At 36.0% G+C, this 17,871-nt stretch overlaps 1 protein-coding gene across 1 annotated transcript in view; it reads right to left on the minus strand.

Moving 5' to 3' along the window:
* Nucleotides 1-815: 815 nt before the first annotated feature.
* Hfm1 (HFM1, ATP-dependent DNA helicase homolog (S. cerevisiae)) overlaps nucleotides 816-17,871 on the minus strand; it is a 75,166-nt gene continuing 58,110 nt past the window's right edge. The window contains exons 30-38 of the mRNA XM_013018241.1: nucleotides 14,736-14,816; nucleotides 14,386-14,501; nucleotides 12,300-12,379; nucleotides 10,983-11,086; nucleotides 5,064-5,177; nucleotides 3,524-3,614; nucleotides 2,105-2,216; nucleotides 1,862-2,010; nucleotides 816-1,145 (exon numbers count right to left, since the gene is read on the minus strand). Coding sequence (XP_012873695.1) covers nucleotides 1,076-1,145; nucleotides 1,862-2,010; nucleotides 2,105-2,216; nucleotides 3,524-3,614; nucleotides 5,064-5,177; nucleotides 10,983-11,086; nucleotides 12,300-12,379; nucleotides 14,386-14,501; nucleotides 14,736-14,816 — 917 coding nt within the window. The 3' untranslated portion in view covers nucleotides 816-1,075. The remainder of the gene's footprint in view (nucleotides 1,146-1,861; nucleotides 2,011-2,104; nucleotides 2,217-3,523; nucleotides 3,615-5,063; nucleotides 5,178-10,982; nucleotides 11,087-12,299; nucleotides 12,380-14,385; nucleotides 14,502-14,735; nucleotides 14,817-17,871) is intronic.

Here is a 17,871-nt window from a genome sequence, read left to right on the forward strand (position 1 = left end):
GGTTTGAACTCAGGACTTCATGTTTGCTAAGTAGGTACTTTTACTCCTTGAGCCATACCTCCACCCCTTTTTGACCTTGTTGTATTTGAGATAGTGTCTAATTTTTTCCCGTGGGCCAGTCTGGACAGCAGTCTTCCTATTTACACTACAAGCTACCATGATTCAGATGAAAATGCATGAACCATCATACCTAGGTATCAACTGATATGGGGTCTTGTGAACAAAATGTCTGGCTGGCATAAAACTGTGATCTTCTCAATCTCAGCATCTTGAGTATGTAATATTAGATGTGAGCCACCCAACCCCATGATTTTGATCTAAATTAATACATATGCTCATAAATATTTACTAACCGAAACAATAAAAAATCTCACCTGAAAGTTTCTTTTCTTTTTTACTTATCTTCTAAGGCTAATGCTTAAAAAATTCTAAAATTTCTTAGATAGGCTTCAACTTCATATGGTATATACATAGAAAATAAATTAGAAATAAGCTTTGCTTAGAATGCCCATCAATAAGTTTGAGATTTAATTTATTGAAAAATAGTATGTCTTTCTGTTAAAGTCAGCATAACAAGGTTTTTATTTTATATCATTAAAAGCTAAATGATAATAACTATACTAATAGTTTATTATTGCTCAAAACCAAGATAACAAGGTTCGAACAATGACTAGATTCTTAAAAACTAAAGCAGTCAATAACAAAATACATGAACACCATGTAACAAACAATCTAAATAACTAACAGCATTATTTTGCTTTCACAGAATAGTTTAAGAACATAAAAAATGACAATTCAAATTAGGTCCTGTCAAAATCAAATAAAGAATGAAACAATTATTTCTAAGTGTAAATCAATTTTAAGCTCATTAGAAAAAAGCCACATTTCGAGAAAAAGGAAAGTACTTTTCAAAAGTTACAATTGAATGAGAAAATCAATCAGCCCCTCAATTGTGCTGAAAAAAAGTCAACAAAACTGATCAAGAGATAAAGCATTAACAATTATGATTTTTTAAAATAAAAAGCATAGTTTGAGGTTAGGGGTCTCCATATTTTCTTTTAATAAGATTTTGTTGTTACAAAATGCCATCAAATATTCCCAGAAAACTCTTCATTTCTCCAGCTGCTTCGACAGGATGATAATAACTAAGGGGGAAAGATCAAGTGTAAAATTAACCTTTTGTAAAACAATTTATTTTAGAATACAGAATACAGTGTAACATGAATACAACATATTAACTTGAAGATTGTTCTGAGGTTTATATATCAAATGAACCTTAGCCTGTATAACCTGTCTGTGGGTAAATAAAATATTGGACTTTGGAAACTGTAGAAGAGCCAAATTTCCTAGTTATTTATTTAAATAAAATAATGTTACTTAATAAAAGTATGAACAGGCCTTGAATCTTTGATTCTTCCATGAGAGAAGCTGCAGTTCTCCTTCCAAAAATGGCCAGTAGTGGAGGAACTGATCAGATTTATCCTAACTTTGTCACTGGCTAAAATACAACTTTAAATTTTGAAAAATTAGCTTGTCTCATTTATGTTTCTCAAATGATTCTACACTTAAATGATCAATATACTACATTGAATCAGTAAAAACTACTTTATCAACTCAATATATATCTTCTGTAATTGTTAGCATCAAACATACAGGTTTTCAAAAATTGAGATATTTGAAGCTGTAAAGTATCTCAAGAACCTCAAGCTCTAAAACTGTAAAATTTCAATGTTTTTAATAAACAAAAGGTTTGGCTTAATAAAAGGCTCTGATTTTTAAAACGAATCAAAGAAGAAATACTGAATTTGCCCATAAATGGTTTTTATTGGTATACTCTTGAAATGTACTTAAGAGTTCTAACCTGAAATCCGTTCCCTTTTTAGATTCACTATTTTGTATCAAGAAGTCGACTTTCTTAACATTAGCAGAATTTGGTATTTCTTTGGACTGAGTAAAGCACAGCCTCTTGAACACTGGTGACAGGCCTTGTTTTCTGTCATGAGGGGAAACCTGTATTTGGTGTAAAAAATAAGTCATTGAAAGTTTAAGTATTCATACAACCCCCCCCCCCAAAAAAAAGAAACAGGGAGGTTCTTCTGCTTACAGTATTTGTATTTCCGGTCTGTTCTGGCAATTGCATCATGGAGGATGGACCCAAGTCAGACATAGCACGGTTTGATAAATAAGTATATGGCTTCTCATATGATGAAACAAAACTAAAATTTTAAATTAATTATTTGTAAAACATTGTAAATAGCATTTTAATTTACATTAACAGTGTAATGTATGTAAAATTGATCATACTTATAAAATTGATGATCCATGTTATCTTATTATTAAAAATTGATCTATATTTTACACTCATGGAAAACTTAGTATACTTCCTTTTCAAGATGAATTTACATATTCCAAATTACATAAAAGTACCAGTTTTTAAGGGAATATAGAAATAATCCTAGAATAATTCTTCTTAAAATTCAGTTCTGCTGGGTGGTGGTGGCTCATATCTATAATCCTAGCTAATCAGGAGGCTGAGAGCTGAGAATTGTGGTTCAAAGTCAGCCTTGGCAGGAAAGTCTGTGAGATTCTTATCTCCAATTAATCACCAGAAAACCACAAATGGAGCTGAGGCTCAAGTGGCAGAGTGCTAGCCTTGAGCAAAAGAGCTCAGGCCCTGTTTTCAAACCCTATACATCTCTCTCTCTCTCTCTTTCACACACACACACACACACACAAACACACACACACACACGCACACACATTGAGTCTTATACTTAACTACTTAACTACAGGTAGCCTAACCCATCAAATTATGAAGGCACTTGAATTTGTGACCCTTGACTTATAGACTCATCTAATCAGGACATTCAATGTTCTTTCACAATCAGACTATGGCAATCTCATCCTTAATACTATAGTAATTCCTATGGTAACACCGATCCTTGAGCATGAAATGTCTCAAAAGTCTTATTCCTTTACAGCTGTTTCTTTATACATAGAACCCCTGTTCACTCCTGTTTTACTTTTCTTAAAAAATATAAAAATTCTGGGGCTGGGAAGGTGGCTCAGTGGTAGATGCTTGCCTTGCATGCATGAGGCCCTGGGTTCAATTCCTCAGTACCACACAAGCAAAAAAGCCAGAAGTGGCACTGTGGCTCAAATGGTAGAGAGCTGGCTTTGATCTGAAGAGCTGAGGGACAGTGCCCAGGCCCAGAGTTCAAATGCCATGACTGACCAAAAAATAAATAAAAAATAAAAAATTATAAAAAAATATAAAAATTCCTGAGTTCCGTCCATGATTTAGTAGGAGGGGCCCAGAAATGTACATTTTTAATTTGCATCTGCTGATGATTCTGAGGCAGGTGGCTTAACAGAAACATATCTAACATACATCTAAGATTAAGAAGGGTTGTCTAGAACCTTATGGATTCCCTGACACCTAATAATTCAGTCTCATATTCTGATTGTCTTTCAAGAGGATAGAAAGCTGAAAGGATTACAAACCAAAGTTCTAAAAACTTGCCTGTTGGACACTGTGTTTTGTAATTTTCTCTTTGACTTTTGGAGGGGTAGCTCACTTCCCCTGGCACTTGAACTCCGGGGGTCTCCAAAGCCTAAAATACGAAGGAACAGCTGAATTAAACTTTTTTTTTTTTTTTTTGCCAGTCATGGACTTGAACTCTGGGCCTGGGCACTGTCCCTGAGCATTTCAGCTCAAAGTGAGCACTCTACCACTTGACCCACAGCACCACTTCTGGTTTTCTGGTGGTTCATTGGAGATAAGAGTCTCACAGACTTTCCTGCCCAGGCTGGCTTTGAACTGTAACCCTCAGATCTCAGCCTCCTGAATAGCTAGGATTACAGGTGTGAGCTACCACCACCTGGAAAACTTTTTTAAAAATAAATTCCACTAGAGATTTCTTCCGTAGATATGATGCAGTTTTTTAAAGAGGAATTGACTCTTCTAATTTGTGTTTAAAATAAGGCAAAAGCTAGAGAAATAAATATAAAACATTTAAGTTAGCTTATGAGTCACTATGATTGAAGGTTCTCAGATCATCACTATTTACTTACTTTGAAATGCATTCAACATCCTCAAGGGTCTGCATGTTATTATTTAAAGTGAATCAGTTCATTGAACTTGACTGTCCACTGACAGGGCTACTGAATTAAAGACCAGTATTCACTGCCTGCTCTCAGTTCACAATGCCATTCAGTCTGGAGGCAGGGGTTATTGTCCAGTGATACAGGAAACTGTACCTACTGACACGGGTCAGAGAGATTTTCCAGACCAATTTTGTGAACAGTGTAATAATTTTCTTGAAAATGATTAGCATTTTAGGTAATTCTTAATACTCTAAGATAACAGTATTAAAACTTCTAACTGGTTCCCTGAGGTAGGATACATTAAGAAGCAACAAAACCATAATGATGGGAATATGAGTCTCCATGAGAAGGCTGAAGACTGATTTCAGTCAGTATTTATGGGGGAAGAGTATCTCCACTTGTTATCTGTCAAGCATTTAGCAAGATTTTCAATTTTGTGTTTTAGTGAAATGAATTTGTCTGCAACTCAAAGAACTAAGTCTCATGATTTTTTCATTTGTATCTGATTTAAATGCAACTTCCAATACCAAAGAAATGGATCTTCTCTTATTTGCTCATATCTGAAAAATCAATGTTTTGACTAGAAGTTATTTTAGTTTCTCTGTAAGTAGATGAATACATTTAAAAACATTTTTGCCCTTCACAAATATTAGAGATCATGTGTGATCTTAGAGAGCAGAAGTTTGTTTCATGAGGGAAAATTTAATGAACAGTTTGAATTTTAATGAAGTCTTTAATAAGAGGAGCAACAAATAAAAAAAAGCTCAATTGATATGTCAATATCCATAAAATAACCTTGACTTCTACCTACAGGAGGAAAAATCATGATGGGTCACTTTTGCAGTTTTGCTAGAAATTACAATCTTAACAAACCAAATCTAAGTAAGTACAAATAAAAAGGCAAAGATAATTAGTCCCAAGAACCAAATTAGAAAAATAAAAGACAATGTATTTACCTGATGTTGTTGTCCTCTTAGTATCAGTTAAAAAACTACTGACTTCGATTAAGTTTTCATCATCAAAATCTTCCCAAACTTCACTTCCCAATTCAAAGTTCACATTCAAAACTTCTGAAAATGGAGATTTGCTAGTATCTTCATCTGTCAAATTCTGGTTTCCAGATATCTTAAGATTTTTTTTGAATACTTTTGTCTGAGGGGCTTCCTCATTCAAAGTTGTAGAATAGTTCCATCCAGAAAATTCTATTATGTGTCCATATAAAAGATTAAAATTTCTTTTAAAATCATAAGTATCATTGTGTGTGTACATACACACATACATATATATATATACACACACAAAACTTATATGTCAAGTCACTAAGCAGAGCTCTTGAGCAGTAGTTTCAAAACACTGTGTCAAGCATTGTTGTTCAAGAGTTCTATTAAATCTAATTTTGAATAGTTTTAAAGATAACTAATTTTCCTCTTAATTTCTACATGAAAATAACTCTATAAATTTCATTATATAGTTTTCCTACAGATAAATAAAGACCATAAGGAATAGTAAAAATAGTGCAGTAGATTAGAAAGTAATTTGTAACAAGTTCCTAATTTATCCTAAGTAATTAAAAAAAGGAGAGAGAGCACAGCTAGGAATTAAGAAAATAGAGTTTAGATGCTGATATGTTAACTTTTGATAAACATATCTCAGAAGGTGTTTATATAGATGTATTTGTAATTAGAAGTATAGATTCAAAAACCCTCAGAGTATAGTTAGTAATTGAAGACTTGGGCTTACATGAAATTATCTAGGAGAAGTTGGTTTGAAGTGAAAAGAATAAAGAAGCAAAAAGAAAATAATCCATTTGTAAGATCAACAGGAAAAGCTCAGACAGTCTGAGAATGATTAAAGCAAAAGAAAGTAACAAATCTCAAATACAGGGGTCAAAAAGTAAAATTTGGAAATTATTAAATGAATTCATCAGTCAGGAGGTCATTAAATGGTGGTTTCAAAGTAGTGACAGAAAGGAACCCACAAATGAATGAATGAACAACAGTGCCCAGGTAGTAAGAAAGTGAGCATAGTGAGTGTAAAATTGCTCATCTGGGACTCTCAGTTTTGATGAGAAAGCAGCAAAGAGAGGACATGGAATCCTGGTTTGGGTCTATCTGTCATGTTTTCCCCTCTTTCAGTAGAAGCACCTCCCTTTTCCTTTGAAGTAGCATGCCTCCACTATTCCACATGATCTTGTTGAGCCTTTGTTTATGGTTCCCTGCCTTTTTTAAGGCCATGGGGACAAAATGACCTAATGCCCAGACTATAGGGATTGATCAAGGATGAACACATGACTCAAATGAAGCCAATTAGAATGAATTCAGGTCTGCAACTCAACAAGAAGACTGTATTTTTCTATTGAGGGTGTTAAATAGGAAGACAAACTTTAGGGATTATCTGCTACATAGAGAGTCTATTTAACAGGGGCTGGGAAGGTGGCTCAGTGGTAAAGCACTTGCCTTGCATGCCTGAGGCCCTGGGTTCGATTCCTCAGCACCACATAAGCAAAAAGAAAAAAGCCAGAAGTGGTGCTGTGGATCAAGTGGTAAAGCACTAGCCTTGAGCTGAAGAACAGCGCCAAGGCCCAGAGTTCAGGCCCCACGACCGGACACCGCCCCCCCCCCCCCCCAAAAAAAAGAAAGAAAGTCTATTTAACAAATCAAGCCAATCATCAACAGGCATAGTTTAAAAACATGAGGGAAAGGGAGAGGTGTGTATAATTTGAATGCCAAAGCTAAAGGCAGTTTACTTGAGATAATCAGTTATCCTTTTGTGTGATTATGTCTCTTTAAGTAGAATTTTTATCACTTGCAGTAAAAAAAAAAAAGGTCATGACTAGCTAGATTGACATATGTAGTTAAAGAAGGAAAAGACAGGCAGAGAGAAAAGGATGAAGACAGAGGAAAGTAGAGAGGAATACTGGTTCTCAAATGTCCCAGTGAGGGTAGGATTAGATGCCATTAAGATTATAGTTGGGTCTCAGCTACTTGGGAGGTGGAGGGAGGAAGATTACAAGTTAAAGACCAGCCCAGACAAAGTTAGCAAGACCATTACAAATTGAGAGACTAAGAAAAAATTGTTATGTGAAGACCCCCAAAAACTTAGGTCTCATGGTTTCCCTTATTTGCAATAACTAGTATACATCTAGGATAATCTTACCAGACAAGCAGAAAAGGTCAAAAGCTATGTACATATGACCATATAAGATGATGCTAAGCGAAATGAACCCCAAGATAGGAACACAAGAGGTTTCATCTTTGTTGCTGCTGTTTTTAATGCACTATGTGATTTTTTTTGTTTCTTTTGTATGCTCTTCCCCCATAGTATAACCCCTATTTCCACTGTATTTGAGTCTAGTGCCCTGCATCTTGTATATACATTTTTCTAATTTGGGGAGGGGAAGAGAAATAACAAAATGCTGAAAGAATGATACAGTTGATCCATTGTAACAATGAAATGTACAAGACACTAAATTGAAAATGAACTTTACAACTTTGGGGAGGGGAGGGAGGAGTTGGGGCGGTGGGGAAGGAAGGAATGGTAGGGGAAAAACAAAGGAGGGGGTAACAATGCTCAATAGGAAATGTACTCATTACCTTACTCATGTAACTGTAACCCCTTTGTACAGTATCTTTCCAATAAAAAATATATATTAAAGAAAACAAAATACAAAACAGAAGGACTGCATGTGTGGCTCAAATGACTGTGTGCCTAGCATTCATGAGGCCCTGGGTTCAATTCCTAGTACTAGAAATAAATAAAATAAATGATATAGAGAAAGAGAGAGCGAGCGAGCGAGAGATAGAATGCTTGAATAGAAGAAAAATGTTCCCAGAGACAGAGAAAGAAATAGTTGAAACAGGATGGGATGGTACAATGAAAAGTTGGAAGAGTTCATATACTATAATATGAACATTCAGTTTTCCACTGATAACCAAAAGTCAATTTCATTTTGTAGAAATGGCATTGGACTGGGTATCAAGAGACATGGAATCTATTTCTGGCCCTGCATTAATTAGGTATGTGATTTTGGGCAAGTCATTTAATCTATCAGAATCTTGGTTTCTTTCATTGTAAGGTGTGAAACTACATAAAGCACTTCTATAATTTAAGTTTTATGATTCAACATGCTTTCTCATATAACATAATTTTTTCTTCCCTTCTTGAAAATTGGAATACATATGATAAGAATTGCCATGTTTTTGTTAAAACATTCTTAAGAGTAGTATGAGTACAGTTATGTTTTGCCAAGAAAGAATGTCTGAAAATATAAGCCTACTTAATTGTTACAATTAATAGTACCCGATTAACAGCTTTAACTACCTGTCTCAATTCTAAAATCTTTAGAATAAAATTAGATGAGGGAACTGAAATAAAGGGTAAAGTATACTATGAGACACTACAGTCAATGGCATAAGTAGAACTCTGACTTAGCAGATTATTTCCAGTTCCTGTGTGTCTAACTACTACACTACAGGCTCTCTTGAATGAAAGAAGGAAAAGAATAAAGGTAAAACAGGAATATAGTTATTACTGGGGGTTCCAATCTAGATGATAAGTTAGTATCATAATATAGATTAGAGTTGGTATTAGTGTGTGGAAAAGAAGCAAAAGTAGGAAAACCATGAAAATATAACTAGAAGTAAGCAGAGTGAAGGATGAACTATATAGAAGGGCAGGGAACAGAGTAGCAGTATAAGAAAAAAATTAGAAGGCTATAAGAGAGTTGAACATTTTAAACCTCCTATCCATTTTGTAATAATATCCAGGCTTTGAATGAGTAGGACAAAATGTTCCTTGTTCAGGATAGGCAGGTAAAAAGGAAATAACAATAACACAAGGAAACCAGGAGAACAGTTACAGTACCACACTTAGGTACATTTTGTCAGCCAGTTCTATGGTAGAGATTACTTCTTGATATAGAAGCCAACAGTCCCCAAGACAACCGCAAAGGAGACTAGAGATGAGCCAGAGGCCTCATCTTCATCTCATTACAATCCTGTTTTAAAGTCCTTGGCTCAAGGGCATCTTATTAGGTAAACCATTCTCATTCTTGGAGATATACTTTCATTTCTTGGACAATTCCACAATTAGCACAATCACTACTGCAACCATTAAGCCCTATTCCATAAAACTGACAAAGACTCCGGGATAGACACACTTGACTGCTTGGCCAAGCTGTCTGCCCTCAGTTTCCCTTAAGAGGTATACTATCGCTCTAGGACCGTTTTCTGCTTTAACAAAACCTAGCTTTCACTTAAATTAATCTGTGCTGTCAAATACTACTCTATTGTCTGCCCCTGAAATCTTTAATCTTTCACTCTTCAACTCAGAATAGGGAATTTAAAAAAATGATGTTACAGTACTTTAAAAAGTGACAGATAGGACTGGGAATGTACCTTAGTGGTAGAGTGCTTACCTAGCACGCATGAAGACCTAGGTTCAATTCAGTACCATATACTCAGAAAAAGCTGGAAGTAGCACTTTGGCTCAACTGGTAGAGTGCTAGCCTTGAGCAAAAAGAAGCTCAGGGACATTGCTCAGGCCCTGAGTTCAAGCCTCAAGACTATCCAAAAAAGCAAAAAACAAAAAACAGTGCCAGATACTTCACCTCTTGCCTCCCTACATTTATTGAGTGACTGATTTTAGTGACTGATTATTTTTTTCTAGTGCTAGGGGTTGAATCTAAGGCTTCACATATACTAGACAAGCCCCTCTTATCACTGAGCTGCATCCATAGCCCTCTAAGATCCTAAATTGTAACAGAAGGAAACATAAAATGACAGTGTCAAAGAATGGAAACAAAAGTCAATGACAGAGACAGTATTTTTTTTCAGAAAATCCCCAACTTATTATTTCATGCCATTTTATTTATACTTACAATGAACAAACAACTCACTGATTGTGATTATTTCTCATTCATTTTCACAGAGTAGTGATTAATAGGATAATCTAGGGAAATAATGCTAATAATATCAGGAGTCATAATGAACATTAGCAATGATGATAAGTTAACATGCTTAACTCACTAGTTAGAGATACAGGTGAAAAGCAAAACTTGTAAGTCTTCTGCTCCCCTCAACCTACTTTATCTTTCTATTGTATTAAAGAAATGATAAGAAACATAGGTTTAAGAACTAAAGAGATGTTTTTTCAGCTCTTCCTTACATTATTTTTAAATAAAATAGTCAACACTGTGTAGGGAAGTTGCCTTTTTGACATAGAGTAAGACCATCTGAAATAACAAAGCCAAAACCATGAAAGCAGCCCATTAACCCAGGGGAAAAATTGCTAAGTTAATCATCATAATAATTATGAACATTTTTTGGGGGTCCAGTCGTGGGGCCTGAACTCTGGGCCTGGGTGCTGTCCCTCAGCTCTTCAGCTCAAGGCTAGCGCTCTACCACTTGAGTCACAGTGCCACTTCTGGCTTTTATTCTTTTTGCTTATGTGGTGCTGAGGAATAGAACCCAGGGCCTCATGCATGCAAGGCAAGCGTTCTACCACTGAGCCACCTTCCCAGCCCCAATTATGAACATTTTTTAAACAACATTACTTGTCAATCCAAAGTAGTGCCAAAAGCCGGGCGCTGGTGGCTCACGCCTGTAATCCTAGCTACTCAGGAGGCTGAGATCTGAGGATCACGGTTCAAAGCCAGCCCAGGCAGGAAAGACTGTGAGACTCCTATCTCCAATAAACCACCAGAAAACCGGAAGTGGCGCTGTAGCTCAAGTGGTAGAGCGCTCGCCTTGAGCTGAAGAGCTGAGGGACAGCGCCCAGGCCCAGAGTTCAAGCCCCACGGCCGACCAAAAAAAAAAATAAATAAACAAAGTAGTGCCAAATCCATTTGTTCTCAAGTCAATATAATGACAATTTACCTTTGCCCTGATATTCAAATGGTCCCTGTTGAACTTTTCCACAGATTTCATTCTGATCCTTCTGCTCAATTACATGCCATTCAGGTAAGCTTAAATTTTCAGACCTTTATTAAGAGAAATAAAACCATAAAAATGTTAAAGCCAGGCACTGATGGCTCACACCTGTAATCCTAGTTACTCAAGAGGCTGAGAGCTGAGGATCACTGTTCAAAGCCAGTCCAGCAGGGAATTCTGTGAGATTCTCATCTCCAGTTAACCACCAGAAAACAGGAAGTGGAGCTGAAGTATAGCACTAGCCTTTTACAGCAGGCCTAGGTCCTGAGTTCAAGCTCCATGACCAACCCCCAACCCCCAAAAAGTGCAAAAGTTAAACAAAGTATGAAAATGAATCTGGCTTTAAAAACTACTTATTTGCGTAAATGAGAAAACTGTTTATGTACCCATCATTTCTGTGATAAACTGTATCTTGCCTTGGCAGCAAAGTGTAAAAGATGTTGTTTAATGGAAGAGACCAGTACTTAGCTTTACATGTCCCAAATGAATATTTGCTATCATCATATAGTCCTTAAAAAATGTATTACTATTTCTGTTTTAAGTTAGATAAAAACTGAGATCTTTAGAAGTAATGTTAGGATCTAGTGTTGATTAGTAATTTCTTGTTCTGTATTAGTTAATAAATTAATTGACTGTCCTTCCTGGATATAGAACACTCTTGCCTGGATGATTCTAAATCATAACATGAGAAAAGAACAATGTACTGGCATCAAGGCCTTCTGCTTACTAACTAGAAATATGAAGTTCGTGTCTTTTATCAATAAAATGAGATGAAAACACTTTGTGAGCAAGGTGGTTAAGATAAAAAAGAAATAATGCACAAAAATAAGACTTTCAAATTATAAAGTATTTTATAACTCTAAGGTATTAACAATATAGAATGAGTACTTGAACAGAAAGTTTGGACTTTGTATACTAACATGGTGTCCCTTTCTAAAACCCAATGTATTCCTGCCACCTAGATTAGAAGGCAGCAAATCTGACAAGATGACACATAGAATAGTTTCCTAAGGAAAAGATGGTTCAATGAATGTTCAAATATTCTATAACTGTAGAGTTCTAAACAAATGTATGGAACAAAAGATGACAAAATGTGTGTGTGTATGTGTGTGTATAAATAATATAGTTGCTTCATCATGGAACTAAATGATTAGCATGATTTTCTGTGAGTAGCCAATGACCACCTTCTGCTGAAAAAGTAGCTAGAGAAACAAATAATTTAAAATGAATATTTTAACTTAGATATTAACATTATATTTGTACCTTGATCTATTGGATATAGAAGGTTTTGGAGTAAAACCAAACTCTTTGAGATCCACACTTTGAGATTTATTCATCTGTAGCTATTAATGAAAAAATTACATTTATTTTTATTTCAAATTAAATCAAATTAATAATTTCAAATTAACTTTAACACATCAGCCAAACATCAAAATTCCTGCTGGTACAGGTCCAGAAATCAATAAAGTGAGGAGAAATCTAGGCTAATTCCAACTCAAATTTTCTTCTCACATACTGGCAATCTTCATAGTTCTTTATGAGGTCTTCTTTTCTCACCCTGTATGTTCTCAATGAAAGATCTAGTTAGTCCCATGGCTTCAAAGATTGTCTACATATGACTATCAAATTTGTATTTCTAACTCAGCCCTCTCTCTTGATTTTCAAATATTGATATCCAATTGCCTGAAGATTGTGTTTTACATATAAATCTTGGCCTGTAAGTCCTCTCAGGTTTTAGGGTCGTGTATTGAACTTGGGTCCTTATGCATGCCAGGCAAGTGCTCTTCCACTGTGCTATATCCTCAGCCCTAAATCCATTATTTCCTAAAGTGACTCTATCTTTTCTCTCTTTCTCCAAATGTGTTTTTCTTTTGGTGTTCTTGCCAGAGAGATGCTCAGCTTTCCTTCCTGTTGTTCAAGCCAGAAGTCTGGGCATCATATTTTTGACTGTTCTTCCTACCTCACCCCCTATAATAATGAAATAACAAAGTAGTTGGATCATATTACCTCTGACCAATCTCTTAAAATACTCATTTCTCTCTACTGCTACTACCATTGCTCTATACTAGACCTATGAATTATTGAAAAAAATAAAAACAAGTTAATGATTCCTCATGTTCCTATTTTTAAACTTCTATCCCCTTCTCTATCTTGCTGCCAATGATCTTTATAAAATATAATTCTGATCATGTCACTCAATACTTCAAGAAAAATTATATATTCCTAAAATAGCAAAAAGGTCTTCATGATCCAGTTCCTATGTGTCACATGTTTTTTCTCTCGCCCTTTCTTTCTCCCTCATCCCCTAATACATACATTTGCATATTCTTGCCTGGAATATTATATCACTTTCACCATTATTCTGGTATTCTACCCCTCTGTACTTGACTTCTCCTTTGGGTCTCAACCACATCTATTAAGAATCCTTTCCTGGCACATAAAATGTGTATGGAGTACACATCTTATTTAACTGAAGTATCTTATAATTCTGTCATAGAAGTATAAATAAGGCTTATTACCTAAGTACTTCATTCAACTATGAATTCTTATTTATCATTATATCTTAACCTGAAATATTCTGATGCTCAATGAATATGGAATGAAAAAAGGAGAAAAGAAGGAAGGAAGGAAGGAAGGAAGGAAGGAAAACTTATGCTATTAAAAATTAGCATGATCACACAGTGGTGATCATTATAAACCTCATGTTCCTTCTCATTTCCCAACATTCCCCATTTTAGCCATCTAACAGAATCTTTTTTTTTCTTTTTTTTTAGTCAGACGTGGGGCCTGAACTCTGGGCCTGGGCACTGTCCTTCAGCTCTTCAGTTTAAGGCTAGCGCTCTACCACTTGAGCCACAGCGCCACTTCCAGCCTTTTCTGCTTATGTGGTGTTGAGGAATCAAACCCAGGGCCTCATGCATGCAAGGCAAGCACTCTACCCCGGAGCCACTTTCCCAGCCCAGAATCTTTATTATTATGAAAATCCTAAAAAAAAGGGATTTTCTAGGATATGATAATTTAGGCTCAAGATAAATCTGCTACTGACTAGCCTACCAACCAGTAGAAATTCATTCTTTCATTGCTTGGAAGGAAGGTTCTAGCTCAGTACCCATTTAGATGCAGATGAACTTCAGAATTTCTATCCCAGTCTAGGACAGATGATGGAAGGGCAAGAAATGAAGTGGCTTGGTGACATGGCTCAGGTTGTAGAGTACTTGCTTAGCATGTTAAAGACCCAGGGTCTTTATATACTTTATATACTGTAAATACCTACCTAATGGATACATAGAACAAATATTTACTTTCACTTAACGATAAAAACCAAAAGAAAAATGATACTAAAACTAACCTTGAGACATTTAAATGGAGGAAGAGATGAAACAGCATTCCTGTTCCTTAAGTCAGATAAATATGAAGAAATTGCTGACTCTTTAACTTCTAACTTCTGTGCAACCCCAATTTTACCTATAAAAACGTAAGATTCTTTACATTAAACTTTAATTATTATTCAATATAAGGCTAATTTTATTTCAAATTTAATATTTACTTTTTCCATTTTGCTCCAAAAGAAACTATTTCAGACTTGTAAGTTGCATGATGTAATATCAAAGATAGATAACTAGGATGTTATTTCTAGATAATTGGGAGGCCAAGGACATTCGCTTTTAGTTTGAAACAAAGTTGTTCTAGAGAACTCACAGCAGTCATGTCCACATGTATGTTTATTTTTGCAGTGATGATTGCATTCTCGGTTCCCAGGTTTTTTGCAGGGAGTTGTTCCTAAATTAAATAGGAAACGCAAACCACTTTGTTATTAAATCTATTATTTTGAACTACTATGTCATTTTTCCCAGTCTCTTTTTTCTCATATAGAACAAGAGGATTATGATATTTATACTTCCTCAAATGTTAACCATATACAAGTTAAAAATACTACTCTTCATTTTATCAGTATATATTAATTGTACAAAAGGGTTTTATTGTGTGGTATTTCCATGTATGCTTGTGAGATACTTAGATCAAATATACCCCCTCTATTATCATCCCTACTGACTCTCCTTTTTAAAGTCTCATTACTCTTCTTTCACATGTGTGTATACTTTCATTCTCTCCTCTCCCACTTGTTCCCACTGTCAGTCTCCTCATCCTTATCTAAAAGTTATTTCTGGTAACAGTTCCTGTCCCACTGTTGGCTCATCCTGTTTTTCCCAAGAAATATCAAGATATTGATGGTTCTTTCAACCTTCCTATTATAAATAGAGCCAAATAAATACAGCCAAAAACTTTGTCTTGAATGAGGGGAAAATGAGGGTGCAGATTTAAAACATTTTTCTGTTTAATAGTTAAGCCCGAGAATCTAGAGAGAAGCAAATTTCATGATAGTTTGATGGCACCACTGTCTGGTTGTTAAATAGTATACATATAGACACAATAAATCTTATAAATAAGTGCTTTAGAGATATAAGAATTGGCTATGTGAATTCAAGGAAATTCGAGTTTGACTGCTCAAATTTAAAATAAATATATTCAGATATGCAATTTATCCTTTACTGTTTTTTTCTTCTGGTCATGGGGCTTGAACTCTGGGCCTGGGCGCTGTCCCTCAGCTCTTCAGCTCAAGGCAAGTGCTCCACTTGAGCCACAGCACCACTTCTGGTTTTCTGGTGTCTTTTTTATTGGACATAAAGAGTCTCATGGAGTTTCCTGCCCAGGCTGGCTTTGAACCGTGATCCTCAGATCTCAGCCTCCTGAGTACCTAGGATTACAGGCATGAGCCACCAGTGCCCAGCTTATTTACTGTATTTTAAATGGACCTGTTTTGGTTTATGCTGGTACTGAGCCTTGAACTCAGGTCCTGGGCACTATCCCTGAGGTTTTCGGTTTGGGCTTTTTTCCTCAAAGTTAGCACTCTACCACTTGAGCCACAGCTCCACTTTCAGTTTTTTTGGTGCTTAATTAGAGATAAGAGTCTCATGGACTTTGCTACCCAGGCTGGCTGGTCCTCAGATCTCAGACTCCTGAGTAGCTAGGATTATAGGCATGAACCACCAGCACCTGGTTTAAGTAGACCTTTTCTTGATCTTACTGTCAACTACTAACATTGAGTTGGGGGAGATGCTTTAATTGGTTCTTAAAGGACAGACTGACATCTGGGTATGAGAAAGCACAATGATAAAGGCATAATGCTCAAGGGTAGAAAAATCACAGATTGTAAAAACAGACAGCAGCTTATTTTTGTTGGAATGTAACTTTTAAGTGACCTGCGCATATTGAAGATGGCAGAGAGTTTTGTAAACCTTTTACCTTTCTCAGTCCTTTACCCTTCAGTTTTAGTGCCACTGTTTAATGTTTTTCAAGCTATGCACCACCAGGACAATGTAGTTGTTTAGGATAAATGCATGAGGTTGCTCAATATATGAGACAAGAGATAACTCTTTCTGGGCTGAGCAGGTCAGGCTATCAGGTACTGTTATAGTTAAGATATGAAGAATTCTCCAAAAGCACATGTATTGAAGGCTTGGTCACTAGTTGGTGGACCTAATCATTGAGAGGTGAGTAGATCATGAGGGCTCTATACTAGTCCACTGAGGAATTCATAACTATTGGGAGGTGGTGGGTTGTGAGGCCTGGTTGGAAGAGGAAGGTTACTGAGAGAGTGCACTTGAAGGGAATTATGGAATCCTTGAAGGGAATCCTGTCCTTCTGCTTCCTGGCTGACATGAGGTGAGGGACTTTTCTGCCATGTCGGTCTGCCATGGTATACGGCCTCACCACAGGACCAAAACAGAGCCAGCCAAATGTAGACTGACACTTCTGAAACTGAGAGTCCAAACAAATCTCTCTTCCTTTTAAATTGTTTCTCTCAAGTATTTGCCACAATGACAAAAATTAATACATGTACTGATGATTTTTAAAGTCCCTGGCATTTGCATGTTGACAAATAAATCACAGTAGTCTCAACTAAACATAAATAATTTTGAGATGATAAACAGTATTCAGATAAGACTACTCTGTGACCTATGCTAGAAGACAGAAATAGGACTACCAAGTAATGATTTCTGAAACCAGACAGAATGCTCATGAACCACAAAAATAATGAAACATCCCCCTCTTCTGGCTAACAGAAATGACTACTATTTTTTTCAACCTATCTTCAATATAAAAACTAACAAAATGGCTGATACCTTACTTTCTGATAGTACTTAAGACCTGACCTTTGTTTTCCCTTCATTCTTCAGAGTCTCCTCCAATTTATTATGAAATCCTATAATAAATTTCTTCTAACTCTGACTTGATCTGCTGTGCAGAGGATACTCTGCTCATTTCCTGTAGCATGTCACCCAAACCATATTTTCCCCAAAGGCAGATAAGGGGCCATTGGCAGATGGACATTATACTTTGTAAGGAGTTCCATGACTTACCAATTAAAAAAGTAGATCTCAACTTGTAATTATATTACCTTTCATTGAGACATTAACTGGTTTGAATCCAGACTCCCATGTTCCAATGTATTATATACATTGTTGGATAAGTAATCCTCCAAAAATTTGATTAGATAATCTGTCCACTTAGCAACATTAGCTACTACTCTTGCTAAGAAAAGGAATCCTATATTTAAGGTCCTGAACAACCTTACTCCAGACTCCCTTCTAGCACCCATATTAATTGTACTTCCATCAAAACACTCTCACTTGTCATTCTTCAAATTGTCCCACACCTTCCTTTGTACCTTTGGTTCCATCTTTTTTTTTTTTTTTTTGTCGGTCGTGGGGCTTGAACTCTGGGCCTGGGCGCTGTCCCTCAGCTCTTCAGCTCAAGGCGAGCGCTCTACCAC

Source organism: Dipodomys ordii, unplaced genomic scaffold (assembly GCF_000151885.1).
Source record: "Dipodomys ordii isolate 6190 unplaced genomic scaffold, Dord_2.0 Scaffold39, whole genome shotgun sequence".
NCBI classification, from domain to species: domain Eukaryota; kingdom Metazoa; phylum Chordata; class Mammalia; order Rodentia; family Heteromyidae; genus Dipodomys; species Dipodomys ordii.